A 20,053-nucleotide genomic window follows, 5' to 3' on the forward strand; every position below is an offset into this window, starting at 1 on the left:
CCTGATTTGAGTTGAGACCCAGAAACCTTCTAGAACTCCCTAGCAACTACATAGCGACAAACTAACAGCCAATCAGAACATGTTAGCAACCCCATAGCAATGCTGGAAACCCTGAAATCCACTCAAAACACTTGAGTGATTTTTGCACGGCAAACATTTTCATCAGATGTTAAGATGATTAAGTTTCAAAGAAAGTATCAGATATCATTTGAAAAACTAGTCAGTGATTTGATAATGTTTTGCTGAAGAAATTTGGGGTCATGAGTGGATCATTGGCCTCATGTCATTTAACATTAATTGTGGAAAACAACTTTTTAATCTGTCTGAAATCACAATGTGTGCAGGCATAAAAGTGATGGCCAACATCAGTCATGAAAAATTACACTTTGTTTTGGAAAACATCATCTGTTTTGTTCATGTTGGACAAAAATATGTTTTAAAGTTCTTTGCACATCTTTACTCAATTACATACCTATTCTGTGGAGAATAGCAACTGAAAGAGTCACATTGCTACCTGATGTACATGCACTTTCCATTCAATGGCATTTTCGTTTTGCATGACCTTTCCAGTGGCCCAGTTACATCTTTAGTTCTGGGAAACAACAATATCGTTAATCTAGAAATAAATGTCCGTTTGTTTTGAATACTCTCCCTTAAGAGTCTCTAAACACACAAAGTCTATTTTTTTAAATATGTCAGATTGCCTACATGGTAAATGCTTTTGAATTTAGCCTAATCCGGAATGGCATTTGTGAGCAACTTTTAAAAATAATCGAAAAATCAATAACGTTTTTTCCCATTTGACCTCATGGGAACTGTGTCATGCCCCTGTTTGATATAAATCAATAAATCAAATGACTGCTTTGTGTGAACCTACCAAAGAGGCAAATTGTCTATGATGTCTTCAAGCAACCATAAAAACCCATTGAACATTACAAGACATTACAAGCTCTTCACCCTTTACATGACAAGTCTGCCACAAAAAGTCTCAGATTATACACAAAGTTAGTGTAAATACAACATTAAAATCAATTAAATCAATCGAATATTTATTTTAGATTGATTTAAGTTATCTAAAAATGTATTTAATAGGAAAAAAATATAGGAAATGAGCATGCAGAATTAAATACTGGGTATCAGCCAATATACACTACTGTTTAAAAGTTTAATTAATATTTTGAAATATTTTTACAATTAAAAATAATTGTTTTCTGTTTGCTTTTAACATACATGACCAAGTGATGCTTCTGGACACATCAAAATTTACTAATAGTGGAAAACTAAAACTTGTTCCCTGTATAACTATAAGTCTTTACATGACGGGCTTCTGTCTTGTGCTCTTTCCCTAAGAGGTCCCGTTGTACCAGTAGCAGAGAGCATGTTATGTATTTTCTGGAGGTTATTAGAATTTTATCCCGCCTATGAATCAAAGTTTCCGTAGAACTGGGATAGTTGATATGTGGTGTGTTAAGTGTGTTCGTTTTGCCCTTCCTATGACAGATACCCCGATAAAGGTCTAAAGGACAACTACTGCAGGAACCCAGACGGGCGCCAGAGACCCTGGTGTTTCACCACCGATCCGAGCACTCCATGGGAGTACTGTAACATCAAACAGTGCGGTGAGTGTGCGCGTCTGCGTCTTATGTGCAAGATGAAGAGACAGAGAGAAGAACAAAAAGAAGCCAGAGAGAAAGAGAATGAAAAGAGGCAGAGTTTGCCAAATTTACAACTTCCTCTTCCTGTAGCCCTGGCTCCCCTCTCGTTTGGGACCCTCACAGGAATGTTGTTTGTAACCGGGAGAAGAGAGAGAGGAGGGTCCACCTATAAAACTCTCTCTCCTCTCTTTCCTCAGCTCTTGCCCCGTCTTTTCAGTACTGTGCCTCTGTGTTTATTTTCCCTCATCAGTGCAGCACAGCGTTGCCTTATCTGCATGAGAGAAATGTGCTTGAGTTTCAAGTGCTGTGTAAACCTTCCACGCTAAAGACAAAACATGCGTGTGGGTTTCAAACCCCCAGTTCGCTCGAATACACAAGCGCCCAAAAACCTATTATTATAATGACACCCTCACCCCCCTCCTCCTCGCGCTGCCTCTGTTTATTTTCATTAGCGAGGCGATAGCATGTTGGTTCAAATGGGAAGTGAAGCATAAACTCAGGCGTCCGACGCTCGCGCTCTTCACCATTCTAGACTGAGCCACGGGGGTCACATTTGTATTTCAGAGCTATTTGGCAAGTCCATGTCGTAACCTTGAGCAAAATCCTGTGATGGATTCTCAAAGATCACCGTCCTGGGAGGAACTTTTCACCATGCTCTTTCCTGTTTGGCAGAATGCAGCTTCTTTTCAAACACCTCAGCATCTCAATAAGCAGCTAAACAGAGTTTAGCTATGTATGTCACTCCTTTTACACCTGTGGAAACCATCATAGGTCCATCTGCTTTTACAAGATTGGCTTTCGCCCACTTGCAGAAGGAGCATCATTCTTAACAAGACTATTTGATACTCTATAAAGCTAAACATGCTCTTAAAAGATACAATACTGCTCTGTAGTAAACACAGTAAGAAAAAGTGCCTCATTGTTTCCACTTGCTTGACCTTTGCGTTTGTCTTCACGATGTTACGCACCACTGCCTTAGTTAGCATTCTCTAACGCTGCAAAAAATGCTAACCTAACATTGTATGAACATAATCCCAGCTAACAGAGAATGTTCTCAGAACATTCTGGCAAGGTTCTCTCAAAGGTATGAATAGACATTGTTCCATTAATGTTAATGTTTGTTCAAATTTTATCTGGTCTTTAATAATGTTAAAACATTAGCACAGATTATTATACATTATTTATACATCGTTCATTGAACTTTTTTTTTTCCTGAAATGTTTTAGTTGGATGTTCGTCTAACATTTTTTAAATGTTATTCTTTTGTTACTACTTTACTAGTTTCAAAATGTTTTCAAAATGTTCAGAAATTAACATTCAAAAAGTCATGTTCCCATAATGTTTGTAAAATCAAAAAAATGGAATGTTTCCTTATTGTTTTTTGCAGACCTTCGCATAAACATGAAAAAAACTGTTTAAAAACATTTTAAAAATTAGACATTCTGAGAACATTCAGAAACAACGTTTATTTAAATGTTAACATTTTTGTTAGCTCGGATAACATTGCATACGTTGGGATAGACTGTAGATCTATTCAAATTCTCAGTGTTTTGGATGCATTTGAGAGTTTGATTTTGGGTTTTATTAGCAGGACTTGGCCTATATCCCCATTCTGCTAGCCTCATTAGCAGACTGAAGCACTAGCAGTTTATTGGAGGTAAACATAATAACTGTCTCCAATGAGCGTAATTTATTGCAATGAGATTCGTGGGCAAAAACAATATATATCTGTCATGCACTCATAAAACGCTTACGTTTTACCCTAAAAAAAAAGCTCTGTAGGCTACTGTTTTAGCATTTGTCACAGACTTAGTGACTGCTTTGACTCATTCAGGAAGCATCTCTCTCTGTTAGGCAGGATAAAGCTGTTGTTATTCCTCCCTCAGGCAGCGCGGTCTTACAGTTAATAGTGAATCTATGATTCAGCGCTCATCATGCCTAAGGAGTGATATTATGCTTCATTCTCTCACTCTCTTTGTCTTTCTGTTAATGTTTTTCACTGTTTACTCAGATTCAGACAACGGTGGTGACATTGACAACACAACAACTTGTTTCCGTGGACGTGGAGAGGGTTATCGTGGAACGGTTGGCATCACCCCCGATGGAGTGACTTGTCAGAGATGGGATGCCCAGTTTCCCCATCGACACTCTTATACTCCACAGAATTACCGTTGCAAGTAAGAAAATGCTCCTAAAACATATGCATGAAGTAGTGATGTATAGTTCAAATATTGACTGGACTTTCTTGCTTCATGCACATGTAAAGCCTTTTTACCAATTTACAGAATATCATAGGAAGTTTTGCATGGGCAAGCACAGTCAAAAAATAAAATAAAATGAACATGCAAAATAAAATATTCAATACTGACTGATAAATATTCATTATCAACCTAAATACAAAAATTACAGAATATAGAATATATAATATATATAAGTAACCAGTTCCGATGGCCAGTTTCCCCATTGACACTCTTATACTGCAAAGAATAAGTAAGAAAATACTCCTAAAACATATGCATTAAGTATTGATGTTTATTGATGTAGACTGGACTTCCTTGCTTTATGCACATGCACAGCCAAACTTTGATGGTCTTTTTATTGAAAGACTAAAACATTTAGTACATTTAGGCATCACAACAGATGAAAAATGTTAAAAATATCGTTATATAAAATATAGTTTATTTAAAAAAAAAAAATACTGCAGATAACTCTTCAAAACCTGTAGATTTTAAGAGTTTCAGTCTCAGTCCGTTCAGCATATATTCTGTAACACCAACATGTGTGATGTGTATATATGATTACGGAGTATCCAATCTGCACTGCAGGGATCTCCGGGAGAACTACTGTAGGAATCCTGACGGTCGTCATCTCCCATGGTGCTTCACAACTGACCCCAGTGTACCAGTGGCATTCTGCACTAACATCCCTCGCTGTGGCGATACACTATCTGAACCTGAAGGTAAGATATAATATTTTTTTCTGGTATTCATTCGAAAGTTTGGCATTCCATGGTACTAGCATTACATTTTTGATTCTCATGCACACAGATGTGCATGAACACAGACCTTGAGAAATGTTTTAACCATTTAGACCTCATTGCTCTTCATAACAAATCAAATTTATTATACAGCATATGTCCTTAAATAAGCGTAAAACAATATATATACCAATTTTTTCATGTCATCAGTGTCTATTTGATGCACACAGTCAGGCATTGGGAAATACACTGTCTTACACAGGGCTACTGTGTTTTGAATTCAGTGAAGCTACCATGGAAAGGCATTGCCTTATTGGGTAGCTAATGTTCAAGAGTGTCACGTGTTCTTCTCAACCGTATTTGTCACGCACAAGATCACATTGTTGTACTTTTATTCAGGCCATACATTCTTACAGACTAATCTGAGCTCAGGATCATTAATATACAGATAATGCTATGTAAAATATCAGCATCCTTGATTTTTAGAAAATCCAGGGAGAAATTTACTGTTTTATTGAAATCCAAGGCATTTTGATACTTTTGAATGAATTTGAACATTTCAGTGCACACCAAAATTAATTGTTTCAAATATTAACCATCTGGTAAAAGAACTGTGGCAGCTGTAGCTTATGGGTAGAGTATTTCAAGCCATGCCCTTGACCGGAGACATTTAACCCTCATGAAGTTCTGTGACATGTCTGACCCTGGCTTTGCCTCCTCTCTGTCTAGATGTGTATTTCTGTACTGTGAGCGAAAATTCCAGTACACCAGGCGAGTTTACAGACAGCGACCATAAAACCTATTACACTTATTTGCTTTTCAGAAACATGTTTATAATCTTCTGGCTTGATCTTGTTTTCCATGATGTTATGGCTGGCGTTCTTCCAACTGTGTTTCTCTGACTGGGTAAAAAAAGAAGACTATAACTTTTGAAGTAGTTCCTTCTTTGCATATCAAAACGACCCTCAAAAAACTTCCTTGACTTTGTTCTTATTAATCCTCCCCAGCAAGACATAATATCTATATAATTTCTTTTCATGATGCTCAAGAATGTCGTAGCTCTTTCTCCCTTCTTTTCACTCTCTTTCATTTGCTCTTTCTTGGCTGTCTTGGCATTGGTATACGGTGGTCCCTGCAGTCCGATCTCCACGGCCACTAATGGGGGCTGTTTGAAACATGTGCAGGGAGCAGGAGCCGCAGTGTGGGAATGAGACAGCATGAGTCAAGCATTAATCACTGCTGACAGCTTCGTGTGACTGGCAGGGCCCAGGAGACGCTTCATAGAAGGACTCGCACAAGCGCTGATGTTAAGATCGATTTAGCTGGTGTTCCAATTGAGGCCGTTGGGATGATCGTTCGACTATTGTGATGTGCTGGGAGCCCTGCTGTGTTTCCATAAGCAGTGTGTTTCCACAAACCTGCTGTGTTTCTTTAAGCACTTCGACTTGCAGAGTTTGATAATCATTTTGAGGCATTTAGGTTAACAGCATTGATTAAAAGCAAAGTTCTCACTGGGATCATTAAAACATCTATATTTAATCATGTTGCATTGCATTCATCTTTCACTTTGTGCATATTGTGCATATATTTAGAGGTTTCCAAGCATATTATTGCTTCTACTTAGGCTTAGTGAGTTCGGAAAACTTGAACTTAAACTTTGGCACAATTATTTTTTATCAAAAGTGCACCTGAAAAGCCTTATAAACTGTATGTTTTATTTTTCTGTATGTAATTGATTTATCCTATTTGTTTATGACATATTTTGTGTGTTTACATTTTTTTTTTCTTTTGCCATGAAATTCCGTGGCATAAAATCATTTAAAGCTAAATAGAAATAAAAAAAATGTAAAAAAATGACAGAAGAACATATAAAAATTACTAAAACTTAAACTAAAATTCTAAAAGAAACTGAATATTTAAAAATTAAAGCTAATTCAAAATATTAATAAATACCATAATAGAATATAAAAAAAAAAAACTAAACACAGGCAACTGGTTGAGGAAAAGTGTGCTATTACTTTCAAAGAAATTTTATGTACAGCTTTTCCCTGAAAAATTAAAAAATAAAATTTTAATGAGGGACCAGACCCATATCTACGTAAGTAAGTAACTAACAAAATATCATGAGTTTTGCATCGGCAAGCACACATTTTCCTTAGAAAAGTATCCGTGGAAAATGTTGTTGTTTACTATTATTGCACAACTCCTTTATAATATCTGCTTTAGTTTGAAAATATGTTTTTTGGCTATGTTTTTTCAGAGTGTTATATGGGCATTGGTGACACATACAATGGAAAACGGGCAAAAACACGCTCTGGCATCCCTTGTGCTCCATGGAAAGACCACAGAGAAAGGTAAGAGCTGTCCATCCATGTCTAGACTGCAAAATAAATGTCTGTGTGTATTAATTTCAGGGTAAATATTAGATTTTTTTTTAATCACTTGAGCTTTAAACAACTGAATAAATAACATGCACAGATTCAGAGACAAGAAACTGATTGTTTACAGTCCTTCAGTATGGACACACATTTAGTTTTCTCTATGAATTTTCCATAGTCTAGTATTAAGCAGAACCCATCATTTATATCGGTATAGCGCATAGATTCAGTCATGGACATTCACTCAGTTTCCATGGAAACCAAACTAGGTCCACATCTTGCTATGCAGGATCTCAAGGACAATCCCATGATGCCTTTGTGCCGCTTTGCAAGGTGAACAAACTCCATTTAGTCATTAGGTTCAAGGGTCAATCACAGCAAGTTGTCATTAAATTGGTGAGAGTGAATAAATGGGACAGATGCTTTGTGAAATATCTCATGTTTTTTAAAATATATGTAAGCATATGGGGCTATCAAATATGCATTCACAGTTACCTACAGCCATACTGGACTGTTAAATAGCAAGGGTTTATATTTGTTCCTGCCAGGTGTGGTCTGTTTCCTCTAATGCAGTTATGGTTTTGCCTGCGTTTAATGTGCATTGGCACATTATCAGTAAGCGTGCGTGTGTAAGTCTCAGAGGAGTCAAGCAATCGTTTCCGCAAAAGGTCTGTGTTGTTTCTTCCATCCACACTCACCCTGAGATGTGTGGCGTTAAATAACTTCCCTGTTTTATGAACAAGTTCCAGGTCAAAGGTCGACCTTTCCAGAACCCCGCCAGCTCATTGATGCAAAGCTCAGGGATTGTCAGGTTGCGTTTGTCTTTGTTGAGAAAATAAGACCCTCACGGTTTTCTGAGGAAGAAAAACACGTTTTAGTGCAGGACCCCCATTCTGAAGAGCTCTAATTGATGGTAAATGTGGAGCAGTTGGAGTGACTCAATTCCCTAAAAATTGCAGGCAGGCCAACGCAGCTGGAATGGGATTCTTTAGAGCCACCCTCTGACCCCTTTCCTCACCCTAGCCCTTCTCCGTGAACACATCAAAGCCAATCAGCTCCTTTATTTGGCCCGCAGCCTGTGAGCCACCACGGCCGGGTTCCAAAGGTCACTGCCAGACGGGCATTAGGTGTAGATTGTTTACATTGTACGGGCCCTAGAGTAGCATGGCTAGAAAATCATTGATGGCATGCATGTGCTCTTCATTGTAGTACTTTTGGTCTCTGGTGAACGTTTTTTAGAATTGTAGCATCTGTGGATCTTCCTGAATCTGAGTGATAATGTGGAAAAGCTTGGGGAAACATGCCATGAGTAATGCACAAGCTAAATACTTCACCTTGCCTCCTGAGAGGAGCTCCACACATCTGGGGCTTAAGATGAACTTATGAGAAGAAGATGTTTCTTTGGACTCTTCTCTTAAATGGATTTAGATGTATTGTTTTGTTACAAACACTGGACGATTTGATTCATGTTAAACGACCCTGGATTTGCCTGAATGATGCACCTGTTTTGAATGTTTATATTAATATGTTAATTTTCACTCTGCTTTTAAAGCTGCACATCTTCTGTTGTAATGATGAGATTTGTTTTTGTTCTCAGTAACGAAAGAGATGTCGACTTGCTGATGGCTGAACAGGCGGGGAACTTCTGCAGAAACCCGGACAAGGACAAACATGGCCCGTGGTGTTATACCAACAGCTCATCTATCCCCTGGGATTACTGCTCTCTCAAACCCTGTGAGTGAGCAGCATGTTGTCTGTGCTAACATTACAACCTGATTGAGACCTTTGGGTTCACTAAAATGCTACTTGAAACATGAAGAGTCTAACACAAGCTGAGGAATATGGGGCTAATGTAAACCACTGAACCCAAAAAGTGAAACGCTAAAAATATATTACCTAAAATAAACAAAAATTCTGCATTTTATTCATTTAGAACATCACCATACAATAACCAGAGGTGAATAGTTAGAGCAGAACATAAAAGTATAAAAAAGAAACTATAAAAAATTTAAAAAGCTACATTTTGAAAATCAAATTAATATATATTTTTTTAATTAAACACTTTCATTTGTGACTACAAACCACTGCAAAGTTGCAAATTATCGTAATATAAGTTATTTGTTTAAATTGGTTACTTTTATTAAATTAATTGAACCAGTTTGTCTCTGAAATGCAGCTAAACAATTAGTTTAGAACCATCGTGAATTAAAATCACCAATGTCTCATTCAGTCAGACAACTAATTCACTGATTTGATTGTAGTAAGAAAAAAAGTATCTTATGAGAAAGAAAAATATCTTATGCTCAGCAAGACTGCATTTATTTGCTTTATTTGATTCAAATTTACTTTTTTTAAATAATATTTTAAAATATAATTTATTCTTGTGATGGCAAAGCTGAATTTTCTGTAGCCATTACTTACGTTTTCAGTGTCTTTAGAAATCATTCTAATATGCTGATTTTATGCTCAATAGACATTTCTTATCATTATTAATGTTGAAAACTATGAAAGCATGTTTCCGCCACTGAATAAAAAATATAAAAGGCAATTGATACAATTACAAAAGGTAGGTAATACAATTCTTTATTTAAAATGCAAATCTTTTTTTTACATTATACATGTCTTTACTTCACTTTAATGTGCTCTTGCTGATAAATGTTTAGTTTCTTTAAAAAAAAAACCTTTGACCCCAACCTTTTAAACAGTATTGTAATGGTTCACTCATTCACTGAATCATTTGAAGTGCTTCTGTAGTTAAGAACTCAATTGTTCGTAGCATTTAACAGCTCTTACACACTTGTGTCGGAAGTTTTATACTTAAGTACAAGTAATGTCACTAACTTTCATTTGAGCCCATCTATCCTTACTTATATTAAAGTATGACTGTTGATTTCTTTATACATTACAGACAATAACCATATTTTTGACCATTATGTACCCACATATTCTGCTTTCCTGTTGACTTACACTCTCATCATTGACACCGCAGACTTGTGTTGAGCATGTAGGCCATGTGTTACGAATCTACATACGGCACATCAATCACTCACACACACATGAGCACACTTTCCACAGAGGTTTCAGTTTAATTAAAGAGTGTAAAGTCCAGGTGGCTCGGACTGTCAGCACTCCCTCTGTCTCTGTCACACACATATTCGCATGTATAAGTTAAGATTCAGTGCTGCGCAGGTCTAACTGGTCCCACATGCTGGACCAAGACTAGTCCTATGCTAAAGACCTCACACACACTTTCACTCAAATTATACTCTAAACAGCCATCACTGGTGACCACATCTTTTTTTCATTTCTCATGCCTATTCATTGCTTAGAACAAAAATAATCTTTCTTTCCTATTCCTTCCTTTTTAGGTGAGCCCTCACATAACAATCTGCCACAAAAAGGTAATCATGTCTTTCAAGTGTTGTTAAGCTGTGCAGATTTCCAGCTGATTTTCTTTTGCTTCAGATTTCATTAGAAAGATTATTTCAAAAACACATTTGTGTTTTTCTGTGTTCTGATAAACTTCTGTGTCACTGCTCATTTTGTCTTTTCGTTTCACTTTACAGATGAGGGTACAAAGACCTCATGTTTTGTTCACAAGCAGGTGAGAATCGTCGGTGGTGGGCCTGTCCTTATTAAAGAAGGCACCTGGATGGTCAGCATACAGAAAGGGTAAGCAATTTGAAAAATATCTAGATAACATTATTAAATAATATCATTAACCAACATTATTTGTAGCGCACTAAGAATTGGTAACTCAACACTTACCCATGTGTATTTATTGAAAGATGAAGAATTACCAGTATGTAATTTTAGTAAGACTTCATTGACTATAAAACATATTTATTTGGAATGTCCTGCTTTAAATGATTTTATTCAAAATGTCATTAATGGACAGTTTTTAAAATGACTTTTTATTATTATTTTATTACTTTTCATTATTTATTATTTATTTATTAAACATTTTAGATTATTTAGTATATATACCAAGCCAAAACAATGTTTAAATTGTTTAAAGAAAAATATTTTCTATAATGTATAAATTATAATGATATATTAATTATACACTATGCGCAATATGCATCACTATTACTGTTAATTTTGTTACAAACACTTAATCTTACGTATTATCCTCCACCAAACTACTTACTTGTTAGCATTATATATTTACTGACTTATTAACATGTGATACTATTAGGTGTTGTTAATATATTTACAGTTAAGTTGCAGTAATTTTATAGGGTGTTTGCGTTTCCCCACTTTCTTTATATCAAGCAAGAAGTATAACATTGTCTGTTTTCCTGCAAAGCCCATCGCAGGCAGATTGACTGTAAAATTCCCTCCAAATAAAGTGCAGTTGTCCATGAAGTCAGTGTTCAGACAGCTCCTCAGAAGTAAAGCCCTGCGCTGTCATGTTTTATAATGTGAGAGAGTCATGTTGGAGATGCGTCACTGTCTCATGTCTCTCGGTCTCTTCAGGAGCACTCACTGGTGTGGAGGTTCTCTGGTCAGGGAGGAGTGGGTGCTGACAGACAGACAGTGCTTCTCGTCATGGTAATTATCTCCAGCCTCGCTGCACAGTCACCATCATGCCCTGGCCGTGACCTCTGGATTCTCAGGGTCACAGGGTCAATGATCAGCAGGCTTCCATGATTTGTCTTGAGCATGTAACCCAACAAATCAAAGCTGCGGATGTTTTAGAACATGCATCTTATAGCATGAAACATCCATATATCTACATATCCACAAAAAGGATATAGAGGTCATATCACGAGGAATCAAATTTAGCTTGAACTTTTGAGATAAAAAGATTCATTTTACTACAAAAACATTTTGTAGCATCCTTCCTAGGCTAAAAAAATACCATTTTAAGACCATTTGTAAAATCAAAGCTGCAAAAATAATCTATTCTGAACTTTTTAATTGCAAAGAAGCTGAAAACGTATTTTGGACTTGCAAACATGCCATTTTCTAGTTTATCTGATGCACCTCAGTATAAAAAGCTGTTAGCATGAAAGACATAGTAGCAAAAAAAGTCCCATTTAATGTTAAGGATCAGAGAAAGAGTAGAAAATGGTCATAACAAACTAAATTACTGGCGCACACACACACACACACACACACACACAAATGAATTCATGAATATTTATGCTCAAAACTTGAAATCATACTTTTATGATATGCTTTCCTCCCTAGTGTGCCTGACCTATCAGAGTACATAGTTTGGCTTGGTATATCCCATTTGAACGAGTCGGGTGAGAATGACTTCCACAGACAGGAGAGGAGAATCTCACATGTCATCTGTGGCCCGGAAGGCTCTAGTCTCGCCCTGCTCCGACTGACTCAGTAAGAACTGCCAATTAATCAATACGTATATTATTAATATATTCCATCTCTGATCCTATTCCTTTGTTGTTGTTGATGAAATGACCTCTCTGTTCCTCTTTCACATAGACCTGCACTCCCAAGAGAGCGTGTCAGAATTATTCAGCTGCCCGTAGCGGACTGCAGCATTCAGGAGGACACCATATGCTCTGTGTACGGCTGGGGTGAGACCAAAGGTGGGTTCAACTTAAGAGCCAGTCATCAGAAACTCCCCACCATCTGACAGCTTTACAGGCACACAACATTGCTGTCTTGCTTCCAGCCTAACACAACAACCAGCCAGTGGCTTCAACTGACTGAAGTTTGGTTATTTTGATTTGCATGAATCCATTACCAAAACTTGTGTGTACACCAAGGAACAGCATTTGAATACATTTTAAAAATGAGAGCAGGGTAGGAAATTACCCAGGGCTTGAGGGGAAAAAGTCACAAAAATGCTCCAAATATTTAAAATGTGAGAGCAAAAAAAAGTTCTAGTTTTGTTATGAGGCAACATTAACAAACAGCTTCCAAAATAATTCATGTTGATGATGAAAGCATTTTGGAAGCTTTTTTGCGGTTTGGAACTACATAGTGTAATAGTGTGAGAGCAGGAGGGAAGGCACACAAATCTGAGTTCATTCTCAAGTAAATGTGCCAAATATAGTCTCTAATAGAGTGCTTTCTGGCTTTCTCAGACACTGGACATGAGGGAACGTTGAAAAGAGTTCATCTGCCCATAGTGAGCAATGAACGATGCCAGCAGCTTCACGAAGAGACAATTCCGATTACCAGTTCAAAACTGTGTGCTGGTGGCAGGAGAGATGAAGGAGTGTGTGAGGTGAGTTTATTCACTAGATTTATTATCTGCAGAATGAGCTACCATTCAAAGGTTTGGGGTCAGTAATAGTTTTATTTTTAAATTTTTTTTGGTCAGAAATGAATAATTTTAAAGTGCCCCTATTATGGGTAATGAAAGGTTCATATTTTGGTTTTGGTAATCCCCAACAACAGGTTGACATGCATGCAAGGTCAAAAAATACTTTCATTTTCTTATAATATGCATTTATTTTTATCTTATTTGCTCAACGACTCCCAAATGATTCCTCAATGATTCATTTTTTCAAACCCCTCCTTTGCATGACACTAATCTGCGATTGGTCCGATTAGTCGATTTCATTTAAAGCAGAGTGCAGTGCTGCTTTGTGTACAACCGTAACCGGGGAAACTCCAAAAGCTGCACCTAGTGGCAACAAGTGGACGGGCAATATGCTAATGTTTCATGTTGACGTCAACATGAAACGGCTTAAGATTCGTTTTAAAAATGACTCGTTTCAGTGATTCAGAGTCGACTCTTTCTTTTGAGACACAATAACTTTATAAACGGTGCACTTTCAGATTTAAAACTTTGCAGCATGTTTTCATTCACTTAGAGCTGTGTTACACACTGCATGAAAGGTAATTTTCAAAAATCCATAATAGGGGCACTTTAATGCAAGAATTCATTGCATTGCCAGTAGAGACTTCTACATTGTTTAAAAAAAAAAAATGTTCTATTAATCAAAGAGTCCTACACAAAAAGTATCTTGGTTTTATGCAAAAAATATTGCAAATATTATATATATGCAACAAAACTGTTATAAACATCAATAATAAGAAGAAATGTGTCTTTTTATATATACAGTATATATATTTTTTTTAATTTTTTTATTTTATTATTATTTTTTTTTTATGTGACACTGAAGACTGGAGTAGTGATGCTGAAAATGCAGCTTTGTCATTGCAGAAATATATATTTTTTTCTATATTACATTTTAAAATATATTCAAATAGAAAACATTTTTGATCAAATAAATACTTCTTGAGAAATACTTTTAAAAATCTTCCGACCACAAACTTTTGAATGGCTACTTATTTAAATCGCTGACATATTGAGACAAAAAAATCTTATTTTTTATTTAACTGAAACAAATTATAAGGGTTTTGGTTGCACTTTTACCTTTGTTATACTTTATATGAAATTATAAATATAAATTTTTGTCCTTTTGTTTTTTGTATTTTTCTTGCTCACAGAAAGACTATGGTGGCCCTCTAGTATGCCAAGAGAGTAACAGTAAAGTCATTGTCGGCGTGAGCATAAACGGCAGAGGATGTGCCCGACGCAACCGACCGGCCATTTTCGTGAACGTGGCCTTCTATACTGGATGGATTCATAAAGTGTTCAGAAATTATCCGAACTCAGAACTAAACAACTGATGGAGAATAAGCAGGATTGAACCTACGATCTGAGAACAAAAATTCTGAATCTCCATAAATCCGACAGTTAATTTCTTGATTTAAGGATCACCTGAACAGATCTTGTTGAAAAAGTTATTGGGAACTTTCCCAGCTTGGCCGAGAAACATATATTCAGAAACTACTCAAAGAGCTAGAACTGCGGCTGAAACTGTTGCTCTGAATTCAAGCAATTTGTACACCTAATAATGCCAGAACCGCAGAGCAAGGCGCTGGGAGACAGTCTCTAAAGTCTAAATTCGCAACTAGCCATACGGAAAGATAAAGACTACTGGACCGAAGTGCGGACGAGCAGCCAGAATCTGTTTCAAGAATCAATAGCAATTCCTGGCCACCAACCAAAAACCTCAAGTCCTCGAAGAGAAATCTTGCTGCAGTGCGCTACAAAGCATTCGTATGTACATTCATCCCACACATTAACCATCAAACTAACAATCTGGACTTCAGTTGGGATATTGGATTCAGAGACCTAACCCAAGTTTGAGTCTGGATTCAGACCAGGACTTGATATATGGATACAAACTCCCAGATCCCAACAGGAATCTGCCGTTCCCTCCTTTAGAAGCGTTCAAAGCTGACCGACGTACACATTTCGGCCGCTCCTCATCGAGAAAGAGGGCTGTTATGATTACAAGTGCTTGTTGATATAAAATGCTCATTAACAGTGTCATTCAAAAAGCCCCTCGATAAAGTATTAGCTGTTAGCTGTTAGCTAAATGCAGAACATCTTATGGGTAAAAGTATACACAGAAGGCTTTTTTGCGTTTGTGCTCCTGATAATACTTGAAAACACACGAGAGAGGTCACTGTGTCCCTCAATAACACCTCCTCGTGTCGCCATTACAGATTGTCGTTTGGTCAGCGTAGGTGTTTATATAGTCAGAGGTGTTCCTTCCATTTCCAGTGTTGATATTTTGTCCGCAAGCCTGAACAGAGATGACATGACCTGCTTGTAGTGACATGCAGCAAAAAATCGTAGTTGTCATAACATATCAGCATCTGAGGTTCCCATACACTCTGTTTGGTTTAGAGCAGAATTCAGAGGAGGATTTGGAAATGTGTGTTGTAAATACTGTGGTCATGGGAGTGGGGTAATCACTCCCAGTTCTTTCGTAGGTCTCATAGACCTTTATAAGAGGTTGGCCTCCTCCATTCCAGTGTCCTCATTGGGTGGTTTTATATATTTGTAAATATATCTGTATTAATTCCAAATGCACATTTTGTCAGTTGTGAAACGAGTGTGATATTTTATGTTCGTGTGCGTGTGTATGCGAGGGTGTGTAATGCTGCAAAGATGCATTAAGGCCGAAACGTGCATCTCTGCAGGACAGAGAGCAAAGCAAGCGCACATCTTGTGTTCTTGTAGACATCGGCATAAAGGGGAAATTTACCGATTAATTTAGCTGTTTTTCAGATCAGAGCCGGTGTAAGATAAATCCGAGTGATTTTCTCTCTTGTGTGGTCTTGGATCACTCATTCCGCGAGCGCCTCGTTCCCTCGCGCTGGCCTGCCTCCAAAAACAATCAGCTTGGGAAATTACCTCCAAAGATCATGTCGGCTTAAACAAATAGTTCTCTGAGTGATGGCTCGTAAGTGTTTGTATTCCAGCCACTCCCGATGCTAATTATGTTGGTTAAAATGAAGGATGAGTTTAATTTGTAAGAGTCCTGAGGCACAAGTCCTTATGTAAGGACGTTGTTGAACACATTGAGATTAGTGTTACTAAAGTACAAGACAAGGCAAAAGAGCCCTTCAGTGTTACCTCATTTGGTTTTAACATTTATCAAAACAAATGTTTTCATGTAATAGAGGTTTTTTTTTTTTTTTTTACTTTGGAACAATACGAAACCTGTGTTTGAGGAAACCTAGAAGCTGCTGGATGATAAAGCGGCTTGTTCTGAACTTTTTGGGAAGACACATTGAGGGGCAGTATTTTGGTGTGAAATCTGCATCGCATAATCAAATTTAATGAGGCGATAAAGTCATTGTCATTATTTTCAGTGCAAGCATACCTCCTTTATATATATGCAAATTAGGGTAATTATGGTGTGTGTATTATTCACAAAACCCACCAATATTTGCCTGCCACAATTGACGTTCCGGTACTGGAGTTAAACAGAATTTCCTTTTCTAGAGATGTTTGTGTACATTCTCTATTGAACATAGCAGTACAGATTTAGTTTGCACTGTTACTTAATTTACAAAATGCCTTTTTGAATCAGGAGCTAAAACTTGTAAAAAAAAAAAAAAAAAAAGTGCTTTGTTAAATCATAATTATGACATAAAAATTAAAAAAACTAAATTATGACAAAAAACATCATGATTATGAGATCAACAGCCATAATTTTAATTCAAATGATATAATTGTAGTTCAAATGACATAATGTATAATTATGAGAAAGAATAAGTGATTAAGTCATTCATGAGATAAAATCATAATTTTGAGATAAAATTCATTGACATAAAAAGTCAAAATTATGACAAAAGTCATAACTGAAATAATTGACTAAAAAGATGTAATTATAACATAAAAGTCATAATTATGAGATAGTTGATCATATTTGAGTCAAATTTGAAATACTCTAAATTATGACAGGAAATGTCAATTGTGAATTTATTTATTTATTTTTTATTTGATGACAGTCAGTTATGACAGGCATAATTATGAGATAAATCATTATGACATAGAAAGTCATAATTATGAGAACATCTTATATTTTATAGTGATATTTTATAAAATATAAATATATATTTTAGATAAATTATGACATAAAAAGTCAATTATGCCAAAAAGTTGAAACTGACAGTCAGTATCATATCAGATCAAGTTGAAATGGACATTAAAAAATGTAATTATGACAGTCAAAACTATGACATAAAAAAGTCATAAGTATGATATAAAAATTCAAAAGTATGATTTTTTTTTTGTCAATTTCAGTGTGTTTTTGACTGATGACATTTATCTCATATTAACTTTTTATGTTATAATGTTGAATTTTCTCATAATCTTGACTTTTCATCTCATAAATATGTTTTTCCTTTTTATATCATAAGTCCTAAGTATGTATCATAAGTATGATTCACCAAAGCATCTTGTACTTTATGTGGCAGAAATGGGCTTAATGGGCTTCCAGGCAGCGCATGAAAAAAAAAAAAAAAAAAAAAAAGCATGTGCACTTCAACTCTCAAATTCTCCCCTTAGTGTCTGAAAAAGGCCTGTGGCCCACCAGAGTTCATGTTTTTTTCGATCGATTGCTCCTCTCTCTGATGTTTGTATGTGAGAAAGACGGCAGGTGAATGTATAGTGAGCTGCTACGGACAATGTAAAGTTGTAAAATGTTGTCTTTGTACAGTGTGTTTAATATCTCACCTATTCATGTACAGTAATATTCATACTCAATGTATTATTCGCCTCCTATACCAACAACACTATTTATCAACTTTGCCTGTGTTTGTGTTTATTAATATATATATATATATATATATATATATATATATATATATATGTGCCTTTACTTCAGCATATCCGGCAAGTATCTCTCGAATAGCAATAAAAAAGATGAAGAAAGCGAGAAAAGAATAGTAATAATAAAGAAAGTTTGCCCACACATCACTAAAAGTGGAAGGATCTTGCTGACTTGATAGACGGAAATGTTTGTGTATGTCTCCCAAGTGCTTTATATATGAGATTTTGTTCATCATTTAGCAGATGCCCTGTCATCAAAACCATTTTACAGTATACTGAATCCACAGATGGTCCAGAACAGCCTGGGGTAAAGCACACCGAATTGAGATTTGTTTTACCCTTGAGTTTTATAACACACAAATACAAAAATTCAAATCCTTTCTCACACAGAAAAGTATTTTAAGAGTCTGTGTTGACCCCTCTCTCTTTGTCCATTTACTATCACTTCAATGTGAAATTCTGCTGCCCTCTTCTGGAGGGTTATCTTCAACAGGATAAGTAGGTCTCTAAAAATTTTTTTTAACTCTGCATGATCTGTTTACATTTTCAGTAGTGCTTCATAATGCATAATTTGTAATCAGAATTATACCTCACTGTGTGACTTGTTAATGAACTAAATTATCCAAGGCCTAAGTACCAGAATATCACAGAGACTCTTTTTTGACTTGGACAAGTAGATAACTACCCAGAAAAAAAGAAAGAAAGAAACTAATGCTCTAGTAACCATTTAGAATACTTAAACAACCATATAGCAATGCCCTGGCAATTGCATCGTGGTTGTGAGTTCTGCATGCATTATTCACTTTAAGAAAATGTAAAAATCGAGTTTATGTTTGACTTTCAAAGTCTCCCCTGCTGAAAAATAACAGCTAAAACCAGCCAGTCATCTAGTCTTGTCATAGCTGGTCAGCAGGCTGGTTTTATAGGGTTTTGACCACTTGTTTAGCTGTGTTTTGTTTTGTTTTCCCCCAGCAGGGTCATACAAATGACACAAAACGTACTTTTCTAAAAAACAAAAACAATAATTTTCCAACCAGTAGAGGGCAGTGTTGTTTGACACCCTGTGGTTCTGCTTGATGGGAAAACGTTATTGGTTTTCATTTGGACTTACTTATCATTATCATTTGGAGTTTAAGAATCCAAGGACACTTTTTTATTTTATGTTATGTTATTTTATTTTAGCCGATTTTATACTAAAGCAGAGTACTGCGTTTCTATAAAGATAATAAATGCCTCCGTTCACTTGAGCATCTTGGGCTGAAGCCAAAATGTGATTGTTTCAGTAAAACACATTAACTGAATCCATTCATATTCTTTTTACTACACACATAAGTGTGTGCAAACAAACACATTAGTGATATGATGCATTGTGATAAATTTTGTTTATCGGTTCATTTTATAACTTCAGACGTTTAGCTTGCAGTCAAAGAATACAGAACCACAATTACAGGGAAGGGGTTATTTTAGGGGTTTATTTTGAGGTGCTGAATGTACCATTTCCTGAGAGTTAACGCCAACAGCACTCGGGGGTCAAATAAAAACACTTTAAAAAGCGCTGACCTGTTTCCTCAGCCTGTTTGCTCATAAAGCGAAGGTGTTAAGCACTGTTTTTATGGAGAGGGACGGGCCGGTTTAGGTGGAAAGTGGCTTTCGGGAAGACACTGTCCACAGGGAAGCGGCAATAGATTAGAGAGGTGTGCAGTCACCTTGTGTTCAGCACATCCAGGCCCGTTTTCCCAAGTTAACCTGGGGCTTTACAGGCCTTCGGGGCCGGACACTGCAGGGAAAGCGGCAAAGCTAATTAGCAGAACAGCGGCACGGCGGGACTAAGCGGTATGTCCGTCAGAGGGTGTAGTGACAGTCTGCGACCGCTGGGTGGCGTTGATGCCACACCAATGATGAGACGGTTCCAATTTAT

At 36.5% G+C, this 20,053-nt stretch overlaps 1 protein-coding gene across 2 annotated transcripts in view; it reads left to right on the forward strand.

Moving 5' to 3' along the window:
- The window catches only part of hgfb (hepatocyte growth factor b), a 29,165-nt gene extending 10,678 nt beyond the window's left edge, over positions 1 to 18,487 (forward strand). For both annotated transcript variants that reach the window (XM_058750485.1, XM_058750486.1), the window contains exons 7-18: positions 1,501 to 1,619; positions 3,667 to 3,832; positions 4,481 to 4,614; positions 6,893 to 6,986; positions 8,608 to 8,744; positions 10,379 to 10,411; positions 10,577 to 10,682; positions 11,490 to 11,564; positions 12,207 to 12,356; positions 12,465 to 12,571; positions 13,073 to 13,215; positions 14,448 to 18,487. In XM_058750485.1, coding sequence (XP_058606468.1) covers positions 1,501 to 1,619; positions 3,667 to 3,832; positions 4,481 to 4,614; positions 6,893 to 6,986; positions 8,608 to 8,744; positions 10,379 to 10,411; positions 10,577 to 10,682; positions 11,490 to 11,564; positions 12,207 to 12,356; positions 12,465 to 12,571; positions 13,073 to 13,215; positions 14,448 to 14,630 — 1,447 coding nt within the window. In that variant the 3' untranslated portion in view covers positions 14,631 to 18,487. The remainder of the gene's footprint in view (positions 1 to 1,500; positions 1,620 to 3,666; positions 3,833 to 4,480; positions 4,615 to 6,892; positions 6,987 to 8,607; positions 8,745 to 10,378; positions 10,412 to 10,576; positions 10,683 to 11,489; positions 11,565 to 12,206; positions 12,357 to 12,464; positions 12,572 to 13,072; positions 13,216 to 14,447) is intronic.
- The last annotated feature ends 1,566 nt before the right edge of the window (positions 18,488 to 20,053 follow it).

Source organism: Onychostoma macrolepis, chromosome 18 (assembly GCF_012432095.1).
Source record: "Onychostoma macrolepis isolate SWU-2019 chromosome 18, ASM1243209v1, whole genome shotgun sequence".
Classification (NCBI taxonomy): Eukaryota; Metazoa; Chordata; class Actinopteri; order Cypriniformes; family Cyprinidae; genus Onychostoma; species Onychostoma macrolepis.